This window comes from Trichosurus vulpecula, chromosome 5 (genome assembly GCF_011100635.1).
Source record: "Trichosurus vulpecula isolate mTriVul1 chromosome 5, mTriVul1.pri, whole genome shotgun sequence".
In the NCBI taxonomy this organism is placed as follows: domain Eukaryota; kingdom Metazoa; phylum Chordata; class Mammalia; order Diprotodontia; family Phalangeridae; genus Trichosurus; species Trichosurus vulpecula.
The window spans coordinates 67,267,058-67,287,226 of NC_050577.1; the positions used below are offsets into that span (position 1 = coordinate 67,267,058).

At 38.6% G+C, this 20,169-nt stretch overlaps 1 protein-coding gene across 1 annotated transcript in view; it reads right to left on the reverse strand.

Moving 5' to 3' along the window:
* MKX (mohawk homeobox) overlaps positions 1-20,169 on the reverse strand; it is a 101,741-nt gene that overhangs the window by 60,397 nt on the left and 21,175 nt on the right. Inside the window, exon 4 of the mRNA XM_036761064.1 lies at positions 19,450-19,785. Within this exon, the coding sequence (XP_036616959.1) occupies positions 19,450-19,785 (336 nt within the window). The remainder of the gene's footprint in view (positions 1-19,449; positions 19,786-20,169) is intronic.

Consider the following 20,169-nt stretch of genomic DNA (forward strand, 5'->3'; position numbering starts at 1 on the left):
CAGCCCATGCCTTTCTGCCTCTCGGAGAGCCACTTCATATGACAAACAGTATTTTTAGAGAGCATTTTTTTTTTAATCTTTTTTTTTTTTTTTTTTTTTTTTTTTTTTTTTTTTTTGCTTTTTGGCAGGGCAGTTGGGGTTAAGTGACTTGCCCAAGGTCACACAGCTAGTACATGTGTCAAGTGTCTGAGGTCGGATTTGAACTCAGGTCCTCCTGACTCCAGGGCCGGTGCTCTACTGACTGCACCACCTAGCTGCCCCTGAGAGCATTTTTTTTAAAGTAAGCACAACTGATTGATACTTTGAAAAAGTCTGAAAACATGTACAATATGTAACACCTGTGGACCTCCCACCTCCACAAAGGGGTAGTAGGTTGGAGCTGTCTTCTTATCTCTCTTCACTTGAGTCTCACTTAAGCTTTAAAACTTTGTTACATTGACTTTTGACTTTGGGGCGTGTCATTGTTCTTTCCACTTACGTTGTTTCAGTTATTGTGCATATGGTTTTCTTGGTTCTGCTCATTTTACTTGCATCAGTTCATATAGATCTTTCCACACTTTTTTGCATTCATCACACACATTATTTCTTATAGCACAGCAATATTCTATTATATTCATTTATCATGATTTGTTTAGCCATTCTCCAACTGGTGGGTTATCTATTGTTTCTAATTTTTAGTTATCACAAAAATGCTGCTATAAATACTTCAGAGCATTATGAGGACTTTTTTCTTATTGATGGCTCCTTTGGGGTATAAGCCCAATAATGGAGTCTTTGGTTCAATGGGCATGGACATTTTAGTTATTTTCTTTGCATAATTCCAAATTGCTTTCCAAAAAGGTTGTTCCATTTCACAGTTCCACCAACAATGGCTTAATGTGCCTATCTTTCCACAACCCGCCCCACCGCCCCCAATATTGACTGTTGCCATTGTTGGTCATTTTTGCCAATATGTAGGGCATGAGGTAAAGCTTCAGGATTGTTTTGATTTGTATTTCTGCTATAATTAGTGATTTGGAGTATATTTTCAGGTGGTTGTGAATTCTTTGCAGTTCTTTTGAGAAGCTTATTCATATCCTTTGATGATTTATCTATTGAGGAATGGATATACATATGTATGCATGTGTGTATACATATATATAGTTTATGTATATCTATACACATATACATACATATACATATATATATATAGTTTATGTATCTCAGATACCAAACTCTTATCTACAAATAGAGAAATTAGATACAAAGTGTTTTCCCATTTGACTACTTCCTTTCTTATTCTAGATGCATTAATTTTTTCTCAGCAGAAACTTTTCAGTTTCAAAGATCAAAGTATTTCAATATTTTATATTTGCCTCTATCTCTTGTTTGGTTTGGAAAACATCTCTTGCCCATAGCTGTGAGAGATGTAAGATCTGTTTCTCTCCTAATTTTTTTAATAATATAATTTCTAATAGTAAGGTCATGTATCAATTTAGAATTTATTGTGCTGTGTGGTGTAAGTTGTTGATCTAAACCTAATTTCTGCTAGAGTACTTTGCAGTTTAGACCGCAATTGCTATCAAATAGGGAGTTTTTTTCCTAGGTAATTTATATTTTCTACTTTTATCAAACACTGTGTTATTGAGTTTTATTGTTTCTGAGCCTCCCTTGTCTAGTCTGTCCCATTCATCTCTCTACTTTTTAACCAATACCAGATGGTTTTGATGACTGTTGCTTTATAATGTAGTTTGAGGTCTGGAAGTCCTATTCCTCATCACTTCTTTTCATTAGTTCCCTTGATATTCTAGATCTTTTGTTTTTCCAAATGAATTTTGTTATTATATTATCAAGTTCTTTAAAGTATCCCCTTGGCAATTTAATTGGTATAACATTAAAAGTGTAGACTAATAGTTAACAGAATTGCCATTTTATTATGTTGGCATAGTTTATCCATGAGCACTGAATATTCTTCTAGCTACTTACAATTTTTAAAAAAAATTTCTTTGAGGAGTACTTTCTAATTGAATCTAGTCAAGTCTTTTGTGTGCTTTGGGAGGTTAAACCTCAGACATTTTATGCATTTTGTAGTTATTTGGAATGGAATTTCCTTTTATATTACTGCTTCTTGTGTTTTGTTATTATTATATGGAAATGCTATTGATTTTTGAAGATTTGTTTTGTAGCCTACAACTTAGCTGAGGCTACTAATTTTCTCAGTTAGTATCTTTGCTGATTCCCTGTTGGATTTTTTTTTGAGTAAACCAACATATAAACATCAGATAAGAACAGTTTTATCTCTTCTTTACCTATCTTTCTTCCTTTAATTCCTCTCTCTTCTTTAACTGCTATTGCTAGCATATACATTAAATAATAGTGGAGAGAGTGGGCAGTCTTGCTTCAATCCATATTTAGTGCAAAAACTTCTAGTGTATCACCCATTGTATATGATCCTTGCCTTTGGTTTAGGTAGATGCTTTTTATGATATTTTAAAAAGTCTCTCTATGCCTATATTTTGTAGGGTTTTTAGCATTAAAGTGTTGTACTTTGTCAAAAGATTTGTCTTTATCTATTGAGATGGACATGTATGTGGTTTTGGATGTTTGGTTTTTAATATGATTAATATTAAATCAAGATAATAATAATTATCTTGATTATTTTCCTAATGTTGAACCATCTCCACTTCCCTGGTATAAATTCCAATTGATCACAATGAATGATTTCTTGGATAAACCATTGTAGTATGTTTCATAGAATTTTGTTTAAAATTTTTGAGTTAATATTTATTAATGAAATTGGCTTATAGCTTTCTTTCTGTATTTTATCTTTCCCTGGTTTAGGTTTTAGACTATACTTATCTCATAAAAGAATTCTAGTAGGGGTCTTTCTTAATATTTGAGAATAATTTGTGAAGTATGGGGCTCAAAAATTTGATAGAATTTTCCTGTAAATCCCATCCTTTTATTTTCTCATGGATAATTTCACTTTTGGCTGCCACCTCTGCTCTGTTCTGGCATTCTTGATGCTACACTCAGCCACAGGCCTTGCTGGTGCCCTGTTCCCTCCTCTCCTCATAATTTCTAAGTCTGGTATCTCAGGACCAACCTTATCAATCAGCAGAACTCTATATTGGAAGGAGTCCTGGACCTGAAGCCAGATGAGATCTAATTTTTTTCTAGCTTTGACTACTACTAATATCAACGACAATAATAAATTTTGTTGTTATTATTATTGTACAGAAGATGCTTTCAGTGAGCTGATAGAAGATGAGCTTGCTTCCTAACACTGTTATTCAGCTATAAAATTCCCCTATTTTATCCTGTAGACTGATGAGTAATAGCAGTATGGTAACTTGTACCAGGACCGTTTTGATCCAAACTCTGTTGAAAAATACAAGAACAATCGGATTAACAATGAGAGTGATCATCATCATAATGACACCATCAAAAGATACAGAAAGCAAACCTCTAGGAGTTGAGTCCATGATCAGTTTTGCAGCCAGATTAGCATCAATGCTTGGAGGACTAAGGAATGACCTTCAGCGCCCACTTCAGCAATAGCTGAGATGAAGACTGATTCATCTGACAGTAATACTACAATCTGGACATGAACTTGGTGGGACTAATGCTTCGCAAAAACTGTGTTACATCTAAGCCTACTCTCCCAAAAAGTCGGGGTGATATCATGAAGAGTATACCTCCAAGGTGCTGGAGGAAAGCGTTTGTACTTTGGTTCTTACTCTGCCTTGTAAATAAATATCCCTTTCTAAAAACTAAAAAACAAGCAAACAAACAAACAAACAAAACCCACCATGCTAAATACTCATAATCTCCAACTTACATGGAATGCAAAGGTTTCAAAACATAGAGAAGCAGACTAAGAATTCAAAACTATACAGGAAGTTGTCCTGTTGTTTCCTGAAGATGTTTTCAGTGATCCAATAGAAAATGAGTTTAAATGTTAATACATTTATTCAGTTACAAAAAAGCAACCATTTTATCTGCCTGGATAATTGTCCACAGAACACTAAATATGACAGAATAATTCCAGAGTGCGGACTTATCCCAGAACTATTTCTATCCATACTCTATCAAAAAGGACAAATGCAAGATGAAATGATGATGTTATGATGATATTGTGTTTTTGGGGAAGGGGGATTCCTGATCTCTTTGATGAATTTCCTCCCCATCTTGTCCCCTCTATAAGTCCCTAAGTCTCTTAGCAAAAGCTCAATACTTGAGAGATGGGGTGTGACCCAGATGGAAGTTGGCTGGATTTGGCTGCATGCTTCTTTAATTATTATAATTAACTGACACTTATGTAGCACCTTTTAGCTTTTAAAACATTTTATATACACTTTCTCATTTAAACCCTCGCAGCAGGATAGCTTCTATTCGTATTACTAACTCCACAAATGAGTTTCAAGAAAATTAAATATTTTTGCCCATGGTCATATGGGTATGAAGAGTTAGAGAAGGTCTTGAACCAGCTCTTACTGACTCCAGATCCATCGATTCACTACAGAACTCTGGAATTCTGTCTTCAGAATTTTTTTTTCTCCTCCTGTACTTTTACTGGCATAAGAAACTTCTGGTGAGGAAAGCCTCTTTACCAGTGGTGGGATTCAGCCTGTTAGCACCAGTTTGGTAGAACCGGTACCTAATTTTAGGTTGAGTTCGGGGGATGGGTTGTTAGCCATGTCAGTAGTGGGGGCAGCGCCTCAGCTTGGTTCTGTGGAGAACCGGTTGTTAATTCATTTGAATCCCACCACTGCTCTTTATCAATGTAGACCAGCAACTGCTCTGAAACTTAGGGTCTTAGAGAGTGACCTGGGGGCAATGAGGGGTGAAGGGCCTTTTACAGAGTTACACAATCACAGACATCAGCAGAGCTTGAACCTAGGTCTTGCTGAGTATAAGGTTGGTTCTCTTTCCACTATACCACACGGCCTCTCATAGTTAGAACCTAATTGCTGGAAATAAGACAATTCTGGTAGAATTTTAACCTGTGAAGGTAACTCGGATTATTCTTGATGATGACAATTTCATGACATGAAGATTTCAGACCCTACATCAAAGTTTGAACTAATACAAGAAAATGGACTCTTTCAGTTTGTTTTTGGACAGATAGCTGTGAAAGTCATTGTTCTAAAACAAAGGAGCAATTATTTGCAACTGTTATCCTTGAATCAAAATGATGATAATTTATAGACATATTCTCTTCCCTTTATAGATTATAAGCTCTTTGAGGGAAGGGACTATTTCATTTTCACTTTTATACCCCCAGTGTCTACAAGAGTTCCTGGCACTTAGTGGGCACTTTAAAAAAATACTTTAAGATTAATTGGTTGGTTGGCTGGTTGATCATTTCACTCCAGGGACAGAGAAGTTGGAGAAATGCAAGAACCCTGAATTTTGCATTCCCTATAGGAAACCATTTGATGCCACTTTAGCATCTCATCAAGAGTGGAAAGAAGTACCTGCATAGTCTGGTAAAATCATAATGACCAACTTTTTGACATCTGACACCAAGTTTTTGACATTTGCTTAGTGAGAGGGAAGGTTTGCTAACCAAAACATTAATTTTCCTGTTACTTTAATAGTTCCTGGGTGACAAGCCCCATCACTTCTCCAAATGAACTCTCAGAGGCTTTGGGTCTATTTTTCCAATGTTGGGATAGTTCCCTTTTCACTATATTTGGGGGTGGTGTAGGGAGAGAAAGCATTATTCTTGAGAGCAGCTCAAAAATGTTTCAAATTTCCGGTGAGAGATAGATAAAAGAAGGTTTCTGAACAAAAAGAAATATTTTAGCTACACAGAGATGTGTCTGTTCAAAGATTTTTAAAAGGACCAAAAAAATCTATCTAGGAAGGGAAGAGACCTCCACACAGACAAGGCTGTTTTTTTTTTCTTCAGTCCAGCTGGAGGGACTGAGAGACTAAAAGGCAAATAATGACAGGACAGAATGAAAGAATAGTAGTGACCAAGACAACAATGGAGGAGAGAAAACAGCTCGTGGCTCTGCCTTAAGTGCAGGCCAGCTAAGTCTGTCAGAAGTCAGAGGCTACCCTGATACTGCAAGCAGCTAACTCTGTGCTCTGCTGAGACAACCCTCCAAAAGCACTTGGCACAAGGCTCCATCCTGGCTGGAGATTTTACATTTAGAAGTGTAAGACATAGTAACATTTAAGGAATTCTGGATTCTGCCAGCCAGCCATCCTTTCTCTCTTGGCCATATGACAAATGAGCCAGAATCCTGCCATGCCTTCTATGCATCTGTTGTCTAAATCAGGGGAGAAGCTGGAGGGAGCGACCCGAGAGCTTGGCCCTTAGGAGAGGGGCATATTTTAGGGTCATCATGATACTTTTGGCAGGACAGGGCAACCTGACTTCAAATGGTTCTGCTATATTGGGAGATGGATCTGTTCATCCCAACCTGAGGCTCTGGCTAGGAGAAGGAAGTTTCCAAAATCCAGACCTCCAGGTGAAACATTAGAAAAACAAAACGTGTTTTCTGGATACGCTACTTTTGAAATGCTTTTTTAAAAGTTTTTGCTCATCATTCCTCCTTTTCTTTATGATTACATCTGTTATTTTAGCTTATTTTTCCACTTTGTATTGAAAAAGTTCTTTCTAAAAACCATTATTTTGCATTCGGCATGGCTCCTTTTTTTCTTTAAACCTTATACAAAGAGGCAGTGTAGTACAGTGGACAGAGGGCCAGGCTTCAAGTCAGGAAGACCTCAGTTCAAATCCTGCCTCTGACAATTACTAGCTATATGAAGCTAGGTGAAGGGACGACCCACACCAAGAGTTCCCCATACTAACAAAATCACAGCTTTTTCCTGTATTTAATAAGGTAAAATCAATCATTTATCCTAAATATACAAAATGAGCGCATCAATTTTCTATGTGAGCAGTCACTTGCTTTGACCATCTTATCCGAGTTACCAGAGTTCAGTAGGGACAGGCTACTTTCAGACTACTGGTCTATTAATATTGGAAGTCAGTGGATGATAGTCCTGCTTTGCCTGTCTAGGTGGATGTCAAGGCCTGGTTATAGACCTGGGAGACAGTGGAGGCTGGGCAAAAATACTTAGAATAAAATAGCTCCTAACTTCCATAAAGGTGCGTATGATAGTTTTAAATACAGTTTTTAGTCCCAGGCAAAAGACAGACCTAACATCACTGATGTTTTGGGTTTTATTTTTGAAAATCCCTTTCTGATGATAACCTGGAGGCCTCTTGGTCAGTGAATGGGAGACTCTCAACTTTTCAGAATAGAAGCAAGCAAAAGTTCATAGGTCTAAGAACCCAAAGGGAACTTGGTGATCATCTTGCCCAAGGCCTCCATCTTATAGATGAGGAAAGGGAGGCCCAGAAAAGGTAAGGGATTTTGCCAGACATATGGGTGGTAAAATATCAGAGCCCAAGGTCTCTGGGTGGAATCCAGTGATCTTCCCACTACATCATGTGCTCTCTTTAGTAGCACAGACGGATTTGTTCTCCTGGTGTCAAGCTCAGCTACCAGGAATATTAATGTATTTGCCAAATTAAATTGACTTTTCCAAACCATCCTAATTTCCCTTTTTTTTAACCAATGGGGAATCCTCAGGTACTGTCTCTCTCTTATAGACCACAGACAAGTTGGAGCCACACTTTACCCCTTGCAAGAGCTCTTCAGCCGTAGGAACAAAACAAAGGAATGATGAAGAAGCCCAACTGCACCCCTCCCAAATTCTCAAAATTTCAATAATTCTGAAGTTTTAAATCAAATATACTTAAGCACTCATCAGTAAGCACCCAAAACCACTGATTTCTACAAACAAAGCAGTACGATATATCAGATAATAAGATCATATATCTCCCCAATTAAGGAATCAGTATCTCAAAACAAACGTTATAAAATTATAATATAATATACTATACATTATGTGTGATTATAAACCTCTCCATCAATTTACTTATCTGTCATAAGAGAGGCTTGGCCAAAAGGATCTCAGAAGTCCTTTTTAACTCACATTCTGTGGGTCTACGATTCTAATGACTTTTTCAGTATCATCAGACTAAGAGAACTTAGCTATTATTAAGGAGAGAGAGGATTAGAAAAGAAGGAGTTTTATTCAGCTGTCATTTAAACACAACATGCTTCATATAAACAACTATTATGGAATTTGTCAAGTCTTATTTTTAAAACTGGACAAATTAATGAAAACTGTACCCCCCCCTTTTTGCTTCCTTAAGACTTGGGCCCAAGCTAAAGTAATTATAAATTATATAATTTCCAATAGTAAACAAAAACACAAGTTTCCATAATTTAAAAACATCAAAACTCTGGTCTGGAATGAGACTTGGATTTTTCCTGGGTAAGAGTATTTTCGCATCTACAAGTCCAATTTTCACCTAGAGAAATTCTTGTTTAATTTTAGAAACAACGTGGGGAGACAGAGAGGAAAAAACAGCTACAAACTAAATAAAGAAAACATACTCCCATGACCAGTGAAGAGAATGCCTTGCTGTTTTCACTGACAGGGAAAAACGCTTTCACAGAGTTTCTGTTCCCAGGCAGAGGACATCTTTGAAGAGTTTATTTGGTCACATCTCGGTGTAGCGGGTTTACAAAACTAACTCAATTCAGTGTTACTGGGAGTTACCCACTTAAATGTCCTACACACAGAAGGAGAATAAACCCCTTTCTGTGCCAGCTTTGCACTTGGCTTGAATTTTTACGACTGACTTAGAAGCCCTAGGGAATGAAAACGTCTCTTAATGGAAACACTGACACAGTCTTAAATATAGTGGTATGAACGGCCCCACTATAAAACTGCACAAGGGATGTGGCCACTGCAGAAGGCGTTGAAATGCACAGAATTTATCAGAAAATCGCCAACAATTGTTTTACTCATATACAACAGCTAAACTGTGAATACTAGGAGGCAGAGAAACATAATCACTGTTTCAACATTTCTAAGCACTTGCTCTTTCTTTCCCTTAAAAAATGCTAAGTTTTGTAGGTTCCTTAACCCTTCATATTTACTGCCTTGATCCGGCCTTGGGTCCAGTCACTCTCGTCATGCTGTTTTAACATATATAATCTCTCAAAGGCCAGGGAAAACTTTTCAGTATCAGCCAGAAGAATCAGAGCTCTTTTTCATGAGACCAGAACATGTGTATATGATAACTTAAAAAAATGTCCTGAAATAGGACTCAGAATATTAGAAATTATCAGCTGGTTGGGAAAGCCAAGCTATGGAAGACTCATGAGCTTTTATTGTTGTCTTTCTGAGTTTTTGCTTGCATTTCGCTGTTGAGTTTTTTTGAGATTTATCTTACTTTTATGCTTTTTTTTCTTGAATTAACCTATATATCACTGTACTTGGTTTTCACGACACATTTACTTTCATTTCCTAAACTGTAGACTTTTTATATCACTCGGGATTTTCTTGTTTGCCTGGATACTTGAATGATGCATTGTTTATCTGATTAACACAGTGACTACCCATCATTCCAGATGACTAATGATGAAACATACCATTGACCTTCCTAGAGAAGTGTGAGACTCAGGGTGCAGAATTTTTTTTTTTTTGCACATGGCCAATGTGGGAATTTCTTTTCTGTGAGTATGCATATTTGTTAGTTTCCTTTTTTTTTCATGGGGAGGAGGTAAGAGAAAATAGATTTTTGTTAATTGAAAAAAATTTACTTCATTGCCGCCATGCATTATTTAAATAATTTTCTACATTTTAATTTTTCCCTTCTTTGTTTTTAAATCATGTTTTAGAGTTATTTGGGGTCCTTTTCTTGTCATATACCCATGGTATATAGTAAAATACTTGAACCCAAAGAGGAAGCAGACAGACACAGGGCCCTGGAGTCTGTCTACACAACAGACTTGAGATTCCTTCAACATTTATTCTGCTTTCATTACACTGACTCCCTGAACACCACTGGAAGAATAGAAAAGGCTAAAGAAAAGTAGCATCATAATCAGAAAGGTGCTTGGAAACACATTGTATACGTTTTCTAAATTGAGCTGCCTCTGGGCTTGGATATGTCTGTGAGCTAAGCAGGGGCTTTGTCTGGAGGGGCCCATATTTCTTCAGTGGAACCCTTCTGCCACTGTCATACTGTGCTAAGCCACACATTAAACACAGAGGATGAATGGTCATCTCTGAATAAGCCTGCAAATGTCTCTGATGGAATTTGTATTCCTGTTCTATTTTCCTTTGCTATTAATCAACCAACTCTGAACAGCATGCAGAACGATGGCGGGGCGGGGGGAATTCATGCAACTTCTTTGAGTTAACCTCCATGAAGAAGATGCTGTTTTCAAGAAGTGAATGATTGTGATTGAATTCTGTGCTGTGAACTCTGGAAAAAATTTAACTATAAACACCATCGCCTTCCTCTTGTTCAGATCAAAGGACCATAAATTTAAAGCAAGGAAGGCCCTTTGAGATCACCAACATCATCCATTGACAACATCGCTGCTTCACACTTCCTGAAAGACCAGGATGTTCACAGCCTTGTTTGACATGCTACCCAGCTCAACTCTATTTGACTTAACTCTTCAAACTTCCATAGAAACACGCTACTTATCCAGAGGACGGACTTCTGGCAACCTCAAAACCTCGAACAAAGCCCTGAACCAGAGAGAAAACAGAAAAAGACTTCTAGGGTCATTCCTTTCTTCATTTATTCAATCAATGCCCATCACTCAGGATTTAGTGCTGGAAGAAACCTTAGAGATCGCCCAGAATTCTAAGCAACTACTATGTATAAAGCACTGTAGGGGATACAAAATCGAATAAGGTGCAGTGACCACTTCATGGAGCTTACTATAATGCAAAATAAGAAAATCACCATAATACAAGATAGAATATGAAACATAAGAGAGGTTCAGAGCAAGTGTTAGGGGAGCTTAGAAGACAGGAAATACATCCAGGTGAGAGAAAAGGAAGGAATCAGAGAAGGGATCATAGAAACAGTTGAGTTTGACTTCAACCTTTAATTAGTAATTGAGAAGGGTGTTCCAAATGGAATAAATAAGATAAGCAAAGATACTGGGACAAAAAAGCATGATGATCATGTTCAGGAAATGCCCGTTTGACTGGCATAAAGGATAGAAGAGGAGTCTGGAAAGATCATTTGGCATCAGGTCATGGATGAGCCTTGATCAGGATAAGGGGTGATATGGTTAGAGCAGTGTCTTAGGAAGATTATAGAGCAATGGGTGGCTACTGTGAGGCTAGAGAGGATATTCAAGTAAATTTGTGTGTAAAACTAAGTTTATTGATTGGAATAAAAAACAGGAAGCCATAAAAGTTCATGGATCTTAGAAGCTAAAATACTGAGATGTAATGGTTAACAGTGAGGGAAGAGAAATCCCAGGCAGCAGAACCAAACTTGAGAAGTAAATGGGTTGATAAATGAGGATATCACTACTATTGTCTAGTTCCATGGGTGATTGATGTGTCATAATGATGACCCAGATTCATCAAGGAAAGGTTAAATTATGTTCAGTATATTCAGCATGGCATAGGAGTCGGAAAGATCTGAGTTCATGTCTCTGCCTCATACTGGCTCTGTGGCTCTGGGCAAATCACTAACTTTTCAGCACCCTGGCCAACTCTCTGAAGCACAGGTTAGATCTGTCAAGATAATGAGTTTCTTATTAAGAGTTCCCTAAACCAATGAAATCATAAGTGTAGTCTAAAAATTACTCTAGTATCTAGGAAATGTTAAGAGGTCTTGAAGAAGTGTATTGATTGGCCCTCTGTGGTGGACTTAGGGGAGGACATGGGCCAGAGTTGCAGAGGATGGGATGCATAGATGTGGTATAATTCACATACCTGGAAGATGTACTTACAGAGTCATCGTTACATTGGAGCATATAGTCTATTTAAAGAAGCAGTGATATTATGAAGCACATTTCATAGAAACCATGGAAATGGTTCTTATGAAAAAGATTTGGTGTTTAAAGGGCAAACTTCCATTATCTGGAAAATGAAATTAGGTGGAACACATCATTCAAGAGGGAGGAGGAATTGTACTCCATATATGGAACCAAGGACTATGACAGTTTTCGTGGTGTTCCTTAAATATAACTGGCTGGGCCCGCTGTTGAGCATTTTATTCTATCCTACTGAAGAGCCAACCAGTAATTTTCATGCCTGGAATGGAATGTCTGAGAATTCACGTAGAGAATACTCAATTCTTTCACTAAAAATAAGAGTACATAATACATGCATTGGGAGAAAAGTATTTGAAGATTAACTCTCAAAAGGAAGTTCCAGCATATACGATGCTTAACATCTTTGGTAACTAGCTATGGAAGCCTCTCTTGCATTCCATAAAGGTCTATCCCATTTTGAACAAGTGAAATATGTATACGATATGTATATATACATTACATGTATAAATATGTATATATATTACATGTATATATATATACACACACTTACATACATACACATACATATTGAGCGAGTATATACACACATATCCACAGAGATACATTATGAAGTGATTATTCATTTTACGAAAGAATTAACCATAGAATTTCCTTCAATAGCTCAACGGTACACTTCAAAAAGCTTTAATTTACAAAAGCACATAATTTATACACTTCAGAAAACCCTCAACTAATCAACCAATTGTGTTCCAGAAGTTTGTATGTAAGTCATTTGCTTGGAACTCAGAAAGTATTCTCTCATAGAAACAACACCATAAGGGGTGTAATACCATCTCTAGGCTTGCTTATTTAGATCTTTATATGCCTGAACTATGGGCTAATAGTCTTAATGTAAATCCCTGGTCCTGAGAGATGGGGGCAGGGCGTACATGCCAACAGAGAACAGAATTGGAGGGAGGAGACCTAGGAAGAAGGAAAAGAAGTTGGGAGGGGGAAAGAGAGAGAAGGAGGCAATGGTAGACAAAGAAAGGGGTAGGAGGAAGAGAAGATGGAAGGGAAAAAGAAAAGGAGGAAGAGTTTCTTTCTTTTCTGATACATGGTTGGTTCTAGGCATAATTTGGAAATGAGTCATCTCTATTAGGTAGCCTCTTCCCTCATACCTTCCCATGATTCTCTCTTCAGGCTTCAGCATCCTGATACTACCCAAGACTCTAGCTGCAGAACTTTACCCAGTCTTGCCCTACCCAGCCCCCTAAGCCCAAACCAAAGTACCATTGGCTCAGGGCCCATCTGTTCTTCCCTCCAGTCTCAGAGGATTAGTTGGCTGCTCTCTTTCCCAAGGCCAAACCCTCTAATAGTGTGCTTGATCTCATTCCCTTCCATCTCACTGGAAACTTGCCCCATAGATAATTTCTTCTTTCACCTTCAGTTTCATGCTCCTTCCCTGCTGCTCATAAATATATCCAGCTCTCCCCATTCTTCAGTAAGACCATTTGGCCTTGCCATGCCCTCAAGTTACCTTCTTATATCTCTCTTATCTTTCACTGCTAAGCAACTAGGAAGAAGATTTTGTATTTATTGCCTTCGCTTCTACAACAAATCATTTCTCACCCCCTTGTAATCTGGCTTCCAAACCTTTCATTCTACAGAAATTGTTCTCTCAAAGGTTATGAAAACTCTCTTAGCTGCTTAATCTTTTCCCAGTCCTCCCATTTGACCTCTCGCCAGCTTTGAAGACTATTTGACATTGTGGATCACCCACCTTCTTTAGCTGTGGAATCACTAGGCATTTTAGCATAGCAGGTGGCAGTCATTTGGTAGGCTGTGTTCTTAGGGCAGCTAGGTGGCACAGTGGATAGAGAACTGGGCCTGGAGTCAGGAAGATCTGAGTTCAAATACAGTCTTGAACACTCACTAACTGTGTGACCCTGAGCAAGTCACTTGACCCTGTTTGCCTCAGTTTCTTCATCTGTAAAAATGAGCTGGAGGAGGAAATGGGAAACCACTCCAGTATCTTTGCCAAGAAAAATCCAAATAGGGTAATGAAGCATCAGATATGCCTGAAATGACTGAACAACAATCCTGTTTGCATCAAATCTGAATTGTCTGTGTGTCATAAATACTTAAAGACTGAAGTAGCAACAGATCCTCTCTGAGTTGGTTGCATACCTAGGTCCTACACAGTTCCATTTTATTCCTCTTCAAGGTTCATTTATCCTTTTGCTTTTGAAACCTATAGGATTGTGGGTAGGCTCTCCCTCAACAATTCATATCCTTCAGACTTCCCTTTCACAGGTGAAAGAGAAGTCCAGTTTTCTAGGTAAGCCAAATTTCAGTGTAAAGCAGTATAATGGGGGACTGGTCAGTGCAGGCCCAGGTCCTAAAGTATGCACAGTGTTCTGGGTGCTGAATGGCCACCTGGAGGTCTTAGGAAGCATGCTTTCAGAAATGCATGATGATGTGAGAAGGAAGGGTTTCAGAGTACTCATGGGTATTCTGTGACAGTCTCTTGTCTACTTATTCCATGGCTTTTACCTCACTACTGACCCAGAACTAAGTGTCCACAGAAAAGTATCAGTTAAAGAACTCAAACTTTCTCTTTCCCTGGTGGCAAGTGAGGCAAGAACTACTGTAAGCCTCTGGGTAGGGAGAAAAGTAGCGCCTTAGGCTGACTCTCTCCTCCTGGGCTGATATGTGGCCTCGAACACATGGTGTTTTAGTTTCTTCTGTCTCTGCTCTGTCTTCTATTCTGCTCTTGGGTGAATAAGTGTCAGAGATGGAGCAAACCAGGTTTAGACCTTGTGAGTTTCAAAAGGTCAAAGGAACTATGAGAGGATCAATGATGGGTGTCCATGACAGACACAGCCAAGTGGAATAAAGCACCAGCACAGCACCCAAGGAAATACCTATAAGAACCAGCTCAGCATTGAATACACTCAGTAAAGACACTATGTCCTATAGGTCGGGGGCTACCTGGTCCAGCTGGCGCACTACACTAACCCTAAATCCATGCTGGAAGTCAATCTGGTTGAGCAAATTGTTAAGTAGCAAACAAATTAAGTCTGAGCCCATTCTCCCCATGGACTGAGATGTAGAGAACGGAACATACTGCCATTCTGGGGGAACATTTTTAGTTTGGGGTCTTACTGTATGTTTGCAGTAAATATACTTTTGTTAAAGCTAACTACTGTCAATCAGTTAGTTGATATCGAGAAAGCAAATGGTCAAAATGATATTGGGAAAATACTAACAGACACTTGCAACTGATATTAGAGCAGAAGGGAATACAGTAGACTGGGGGCTGGTAAACAATAGCCTCAGAAGAACCACACGGCTTCTCAGGGGTATCTCTAGAATTCTGAAAGAAGATAGAGAAATAGGGAACCTGACTTACCAATGGTGTTGGAATTGGGAAAGTGTAAGCCCACACAGACAGAAAGACAGACACACATACACACATACACAGAGTGTGGTGTATATATCTATATATATATACATACATATATATACATATATGTGTGTATGTATACGTAATATACACACATAATGTGTGCATATATAAATGATTATATATGTTTACACATGTGTATTTATGTGTATGTACATATGTGTACATATGTGTGTATATACATGCATGTATATGTGTGTATGTAAGATATAGTGTGCTAATCTTTGCCGATGATGCAGTACTTGGGCTGGAAGTAGTTCATGGCCAGTAGAATATCCTAGGCCTAAGTGTCCTACAAGGAATGTGGGTGGAACACTGTCTCTGGAGGATGGAACAAGGAGAGGCCTGTTTTTGTGTAAACCCAAATCTGTCCTTATCTAGCCACCTTTTGGGAAAGGGACCCCACCCAGGGATGATGGAGTAAATTTTGAAGCTTGGTCAGTTGTCCTGAAAAGTTCACTTGGGTTCCTTGGCTATACAGACATGTAATCAGCTTTTCATGGGATAACCAATTCTTCTTACATCTGAAAATTATAATTTGATAATCTGACATCATGAAAGTGGCTTGTAATGTTTCTGGATAATAACCAGAGCTTGCCTGTTACATGGGCATTTGGCAAACTTCAATTTGGATGATTTCATCCAAAACAAAGTGCTGAGTGAATATATTTCCCTTTATTTTTAGAAATACAGTTGTGCAATTATCTTCTTAATTCTAACCACTTCTAATTGTAGATGTTGTTCTCATAAATGTTTAAAACTTCAGACCTACAGGCAACTCACAGGAAAAAAATAATTTGCCTTTGCACTGGTAGGTTCCAGTAACATCTCCAGTTAGGACTATAGTCTTGGGCTACAGTTTTCTCTCTCTCTCTTCCCCCTCCCCCCCCCCCAGGTCCTAACCCCTCCTCCCTCTCTCTCTGTCCTGGAAGTCAATTTTTAAAAAATTAGTGAAACAAATGAGGTAGGCATACATGGGAAGTGAGAGAATACTGGCATGAGAGTCAGAAGGTGTGGGCTGGACCTAATCCTGGAATCACATTTAGTTTAGTCACTTCCCTTCTCTAAATTCTGTTTTATCACCTGAAGAGTAGGATAATAATACCTGCTCGGACTACTTCACAGGATTCTTGCAAGGAGCAAATGAGACCATAGAATTCAAGCTGATAAACACCTACAAGACGATCTAATCCAACCCCTTAATTTTAAGGAAGCTTAGCTGAGGCCCAGAGAGGTTGTGACTTGCCCAACTTCAGTCAGTCAGTAGACATTTGTTAAGTGCCTACTATGTGCCAACCAACCAAAAACATTTCTTAAGCTCCTACTATGTGCCAAGCACTGTGCTGCTAGGGATTCAAAAAGAAGGAAAAGACAGTCCCTACCCTAAAGAAGCTCACAATCTAATGGGGGAAACAATAAGCAAAAAATACGTATGAATGTATCAGCTGTAGCAAGTATTAGGAGTTAGATTTTACCCAAGGTCTTTTGACTCCATAGGGCTGTGCTCTTTGCACCAAGCTTGGGTCAAAAGCTGGGGAATGATATATGTCAAATTCTTGGTGAAACTTGAAGCACTGTGTAAATGTTAGCTTTTACTATTAACTCATTTAATTCTGAGAGGGCATTAATACAGGAAATATTGCCTCCATTTTACTGAGAGAGAATGGAGACTCAGAGACGTGAAGTTACCAGTGCAAAGGTCAAACAGCTAGTAAATCCTAGAGGCAGGATTCTAACCCAAGTCTCATTTAGCTCCAAGTCTAGCACTCTTCATTACACTATGCAAAGCTGCCTTAGTGTCTCAGGGCTACTGAGACCCTAGAGAGATTTCCAGGATTTTTGTGCAAGAGCTAGAAGGAAACCAAAAGGATTTCTAACCAAGCCATGTGTAGGAAGGAAAGCTTCCACAGGGTGAGGGGCACCTCCTCAAAGAGCTACAATAGATAGCTTTGTTACATTGTCTCCATGAGAAAAGTTCTGGTATGAAATCAACGAATTAATCAACAAACATTTATTAAGTGCTTACTACGTGCCAGGCACTGTGCTGGTGCTGATGATACAATCCCGGTCCTCAAGGAGCTTATATTCTATGAGTCTGAAACTTCACAAGCAGGTCTTAGAGCACTGGCGGCATGATAGTTTTTCTTCCACCACAGCAAAATTTAGTTACACATGTGCAGGGGGAAATAAGTTTTTATGTCTAAGCTGCTTTCTCTCAGCTTGTGTAACTAAAAATGCTTTGATTTAAAAATAAAACTTGGCTAATAATTAGCTCATAATATGGACCAAATGCATTTGGAATGTTCAGGGGGGAAAAAAGCCAAACCTTAAATGACCTAGACATTTAACTTTGAAAAGTAGTCCCCAATGCACACGCATTGCCTAATGTTCTTAAGAGTTTATATTTTACCACCTCTAAAAGTGGCATGCTTTTTCCAAACAGTAAGCATACTGGGCAAATGATGTAATGATTTGTCTTTTTTTTTTTAAGTAACCTTAAACTACCGAATGTCAGAACTGGGAGAAACTTTGAAGATCTAAGCCACGGGTCCTAAACTTCTTTTGTGTCGTGAAACCCTTTGGCGGTCTGGCAGGGGCTATGGATCTCTTCTAAGAATCATGTTTTTTCAGTGCATAAAATAAAATATATAGGTTTTCAGGGGAAAATGACTATATTGGATTATACTTATCAGGACACTCAAACTTAGGTTTTCTGATTCTAAATTCAGTGTTAACTAAACAACTAAATGGAAGCTCTAGTATTCAATATGGAAAATTGATCTCTGGATTATACCTAAAGAGGTCATCAGGAAGTGAGACCTGACCTCTTTTGCAAAGTTAAACTTAGTTACCCAACCTACCCTCTAAAAAGCACTGAACATAATAAATATGTGTGTATGTATTTATTAAATCTAAGAACTATACATAAACATATACATACACACATATACTTTTTTCTTGGAAGGCTTGGAAGTATATATGTGTATATATGTATATGTATGTCTGCACATACATATGCATTCTGGTTTGGAGGTGTGTGTGTGTATGTGTGTGTATGCATTGAATGTATATACCACATGCACATAATACATATGCACATACACTTCTTAGCCAGCATGCATCCATACCACCCTTATTCCCATCTCCTCCATGCCTCTAGAGGAGACTGCCTGTACCATTTTCAGATTTAGGGCTCTAACTACACTCTCTGTAACACAAACCCCAAGTCCCCTTGGGCAAATGTCCTCTAATATGAAGCTTCTCTAAAAACTCAAGGGAACTGGAGTCAGGGTAAAAATTTAAAAATTGTAATTGCTTATTTTTTCTCTATCTGAAAGTTGAGTTCATTCATTACTTCAGCTTTTCCCATGGTGCCCTTCTCAAAGGCTTCATCCTGCCCATTTCAATCCATCTGCTACTCAACTCTGGCCTCTATTTGTTTTGACTACATGTTGCAGGGATGGTGCATTGGTAGGGTCTTTCCTCACCAGGAAGTTCCCTATACCAGTGAAATCACAGCACTAGTCTGCATTTCCATCTTCTTTCTTATGCTGCAGTCAATTGACTGGCTTAGGAGCTAGGTGGCCATAAGCAAGTCACTTAACCTCCTTAAGCTCAGAGGGTCCATTTGCAGAGTGGGGATAATAATACCCATAATCCTTCCCTTATAGGGCCCACTGTGAGAGTTAAATGAGATAATGTATGCAAAATGCTTTGCAAATCCTCAGCACTATATAAATGCAGTTAGTATCATCATTGACTAATACAACACAGATAACAAGTCGCAAACAAGGATGGACACTCAGGTCAGGACTTTTCCCCCTGCACGACCTTTTTCAGAGCTCTCTGTTCATAAAGGCCAACATCAACCCAGCCCTCCAAAAGCCTATCTTCATTAGATGAAAAAGTCCACCTGTATCTCCTTAGAGGGGTATCAGTCTTCCCCCACCCCACTCAACTCAAGTATTCCTGTTGCTAAAGGTATGATCTAGCACTGCCTGAGGCACACACAATAGCAACGGCAGCAAGAGTCAGGCCTGGGTAGCAAAATTTGGGCCCCATTTAAATTCTGGCCCGCTAAAAAAAAAACAAAACGCATCCACTTACCTGTTCGATAGACAAAGTTGCCTTCAGTTTCTGATGATGATGGAGACACGAGCTCTTCCTCAAATTCATTGGAACTAAATGACCCCGAATGGTTTCTCTGTCTCGTTTTCCCCATCATTGCTGCATTTGTGGCCATGACGTGTCGCAAAGAGTCATTAAGGTACCGGTTCAACAAGCTGCTCTTGTATTTGGGGGGTGACACGTAGTCCTCGTTGGGGCCGGGCTCTGGTCTCACTCCAGTTTTGATCACAGAGCTCTCTGTTTTAATGACTGCATGGTGAACTGGGTTATTATACCCTGATTCGTTCACGTGGTTTCTTGGGGGATTTTCTCCATCTGAGGGAGGCAAGAAGTTCTAAGTAGTAAACTGCAGGTAGTAAAATATGCGCGCTCTTACCTAACCATTCAATTGTGAGATGTGATGCTTAGAGACATAAAGGTCAACTCCTTAAAAACAGTATACACACACATATATTTGGACATGGCCAGTGAGGGAATTTGGTTTGCTTGATAATGCGAATTTATTATAAAGGTTTCCCCCACTGCCCCCCACACCCCGAACAGGATGAGTGAGGGGAAGAGAAAATAGATTTTAAAAAATTGAAATAAAATTATTTTTTAAAAATAAGTTGGATCTTTTGCTAAAATGAAAGTAGAAGTTGTTTGTACGTATCCCTCCCCCCTGCTATTTTAATTCAACTTTAATGACTTTTTCAGAGG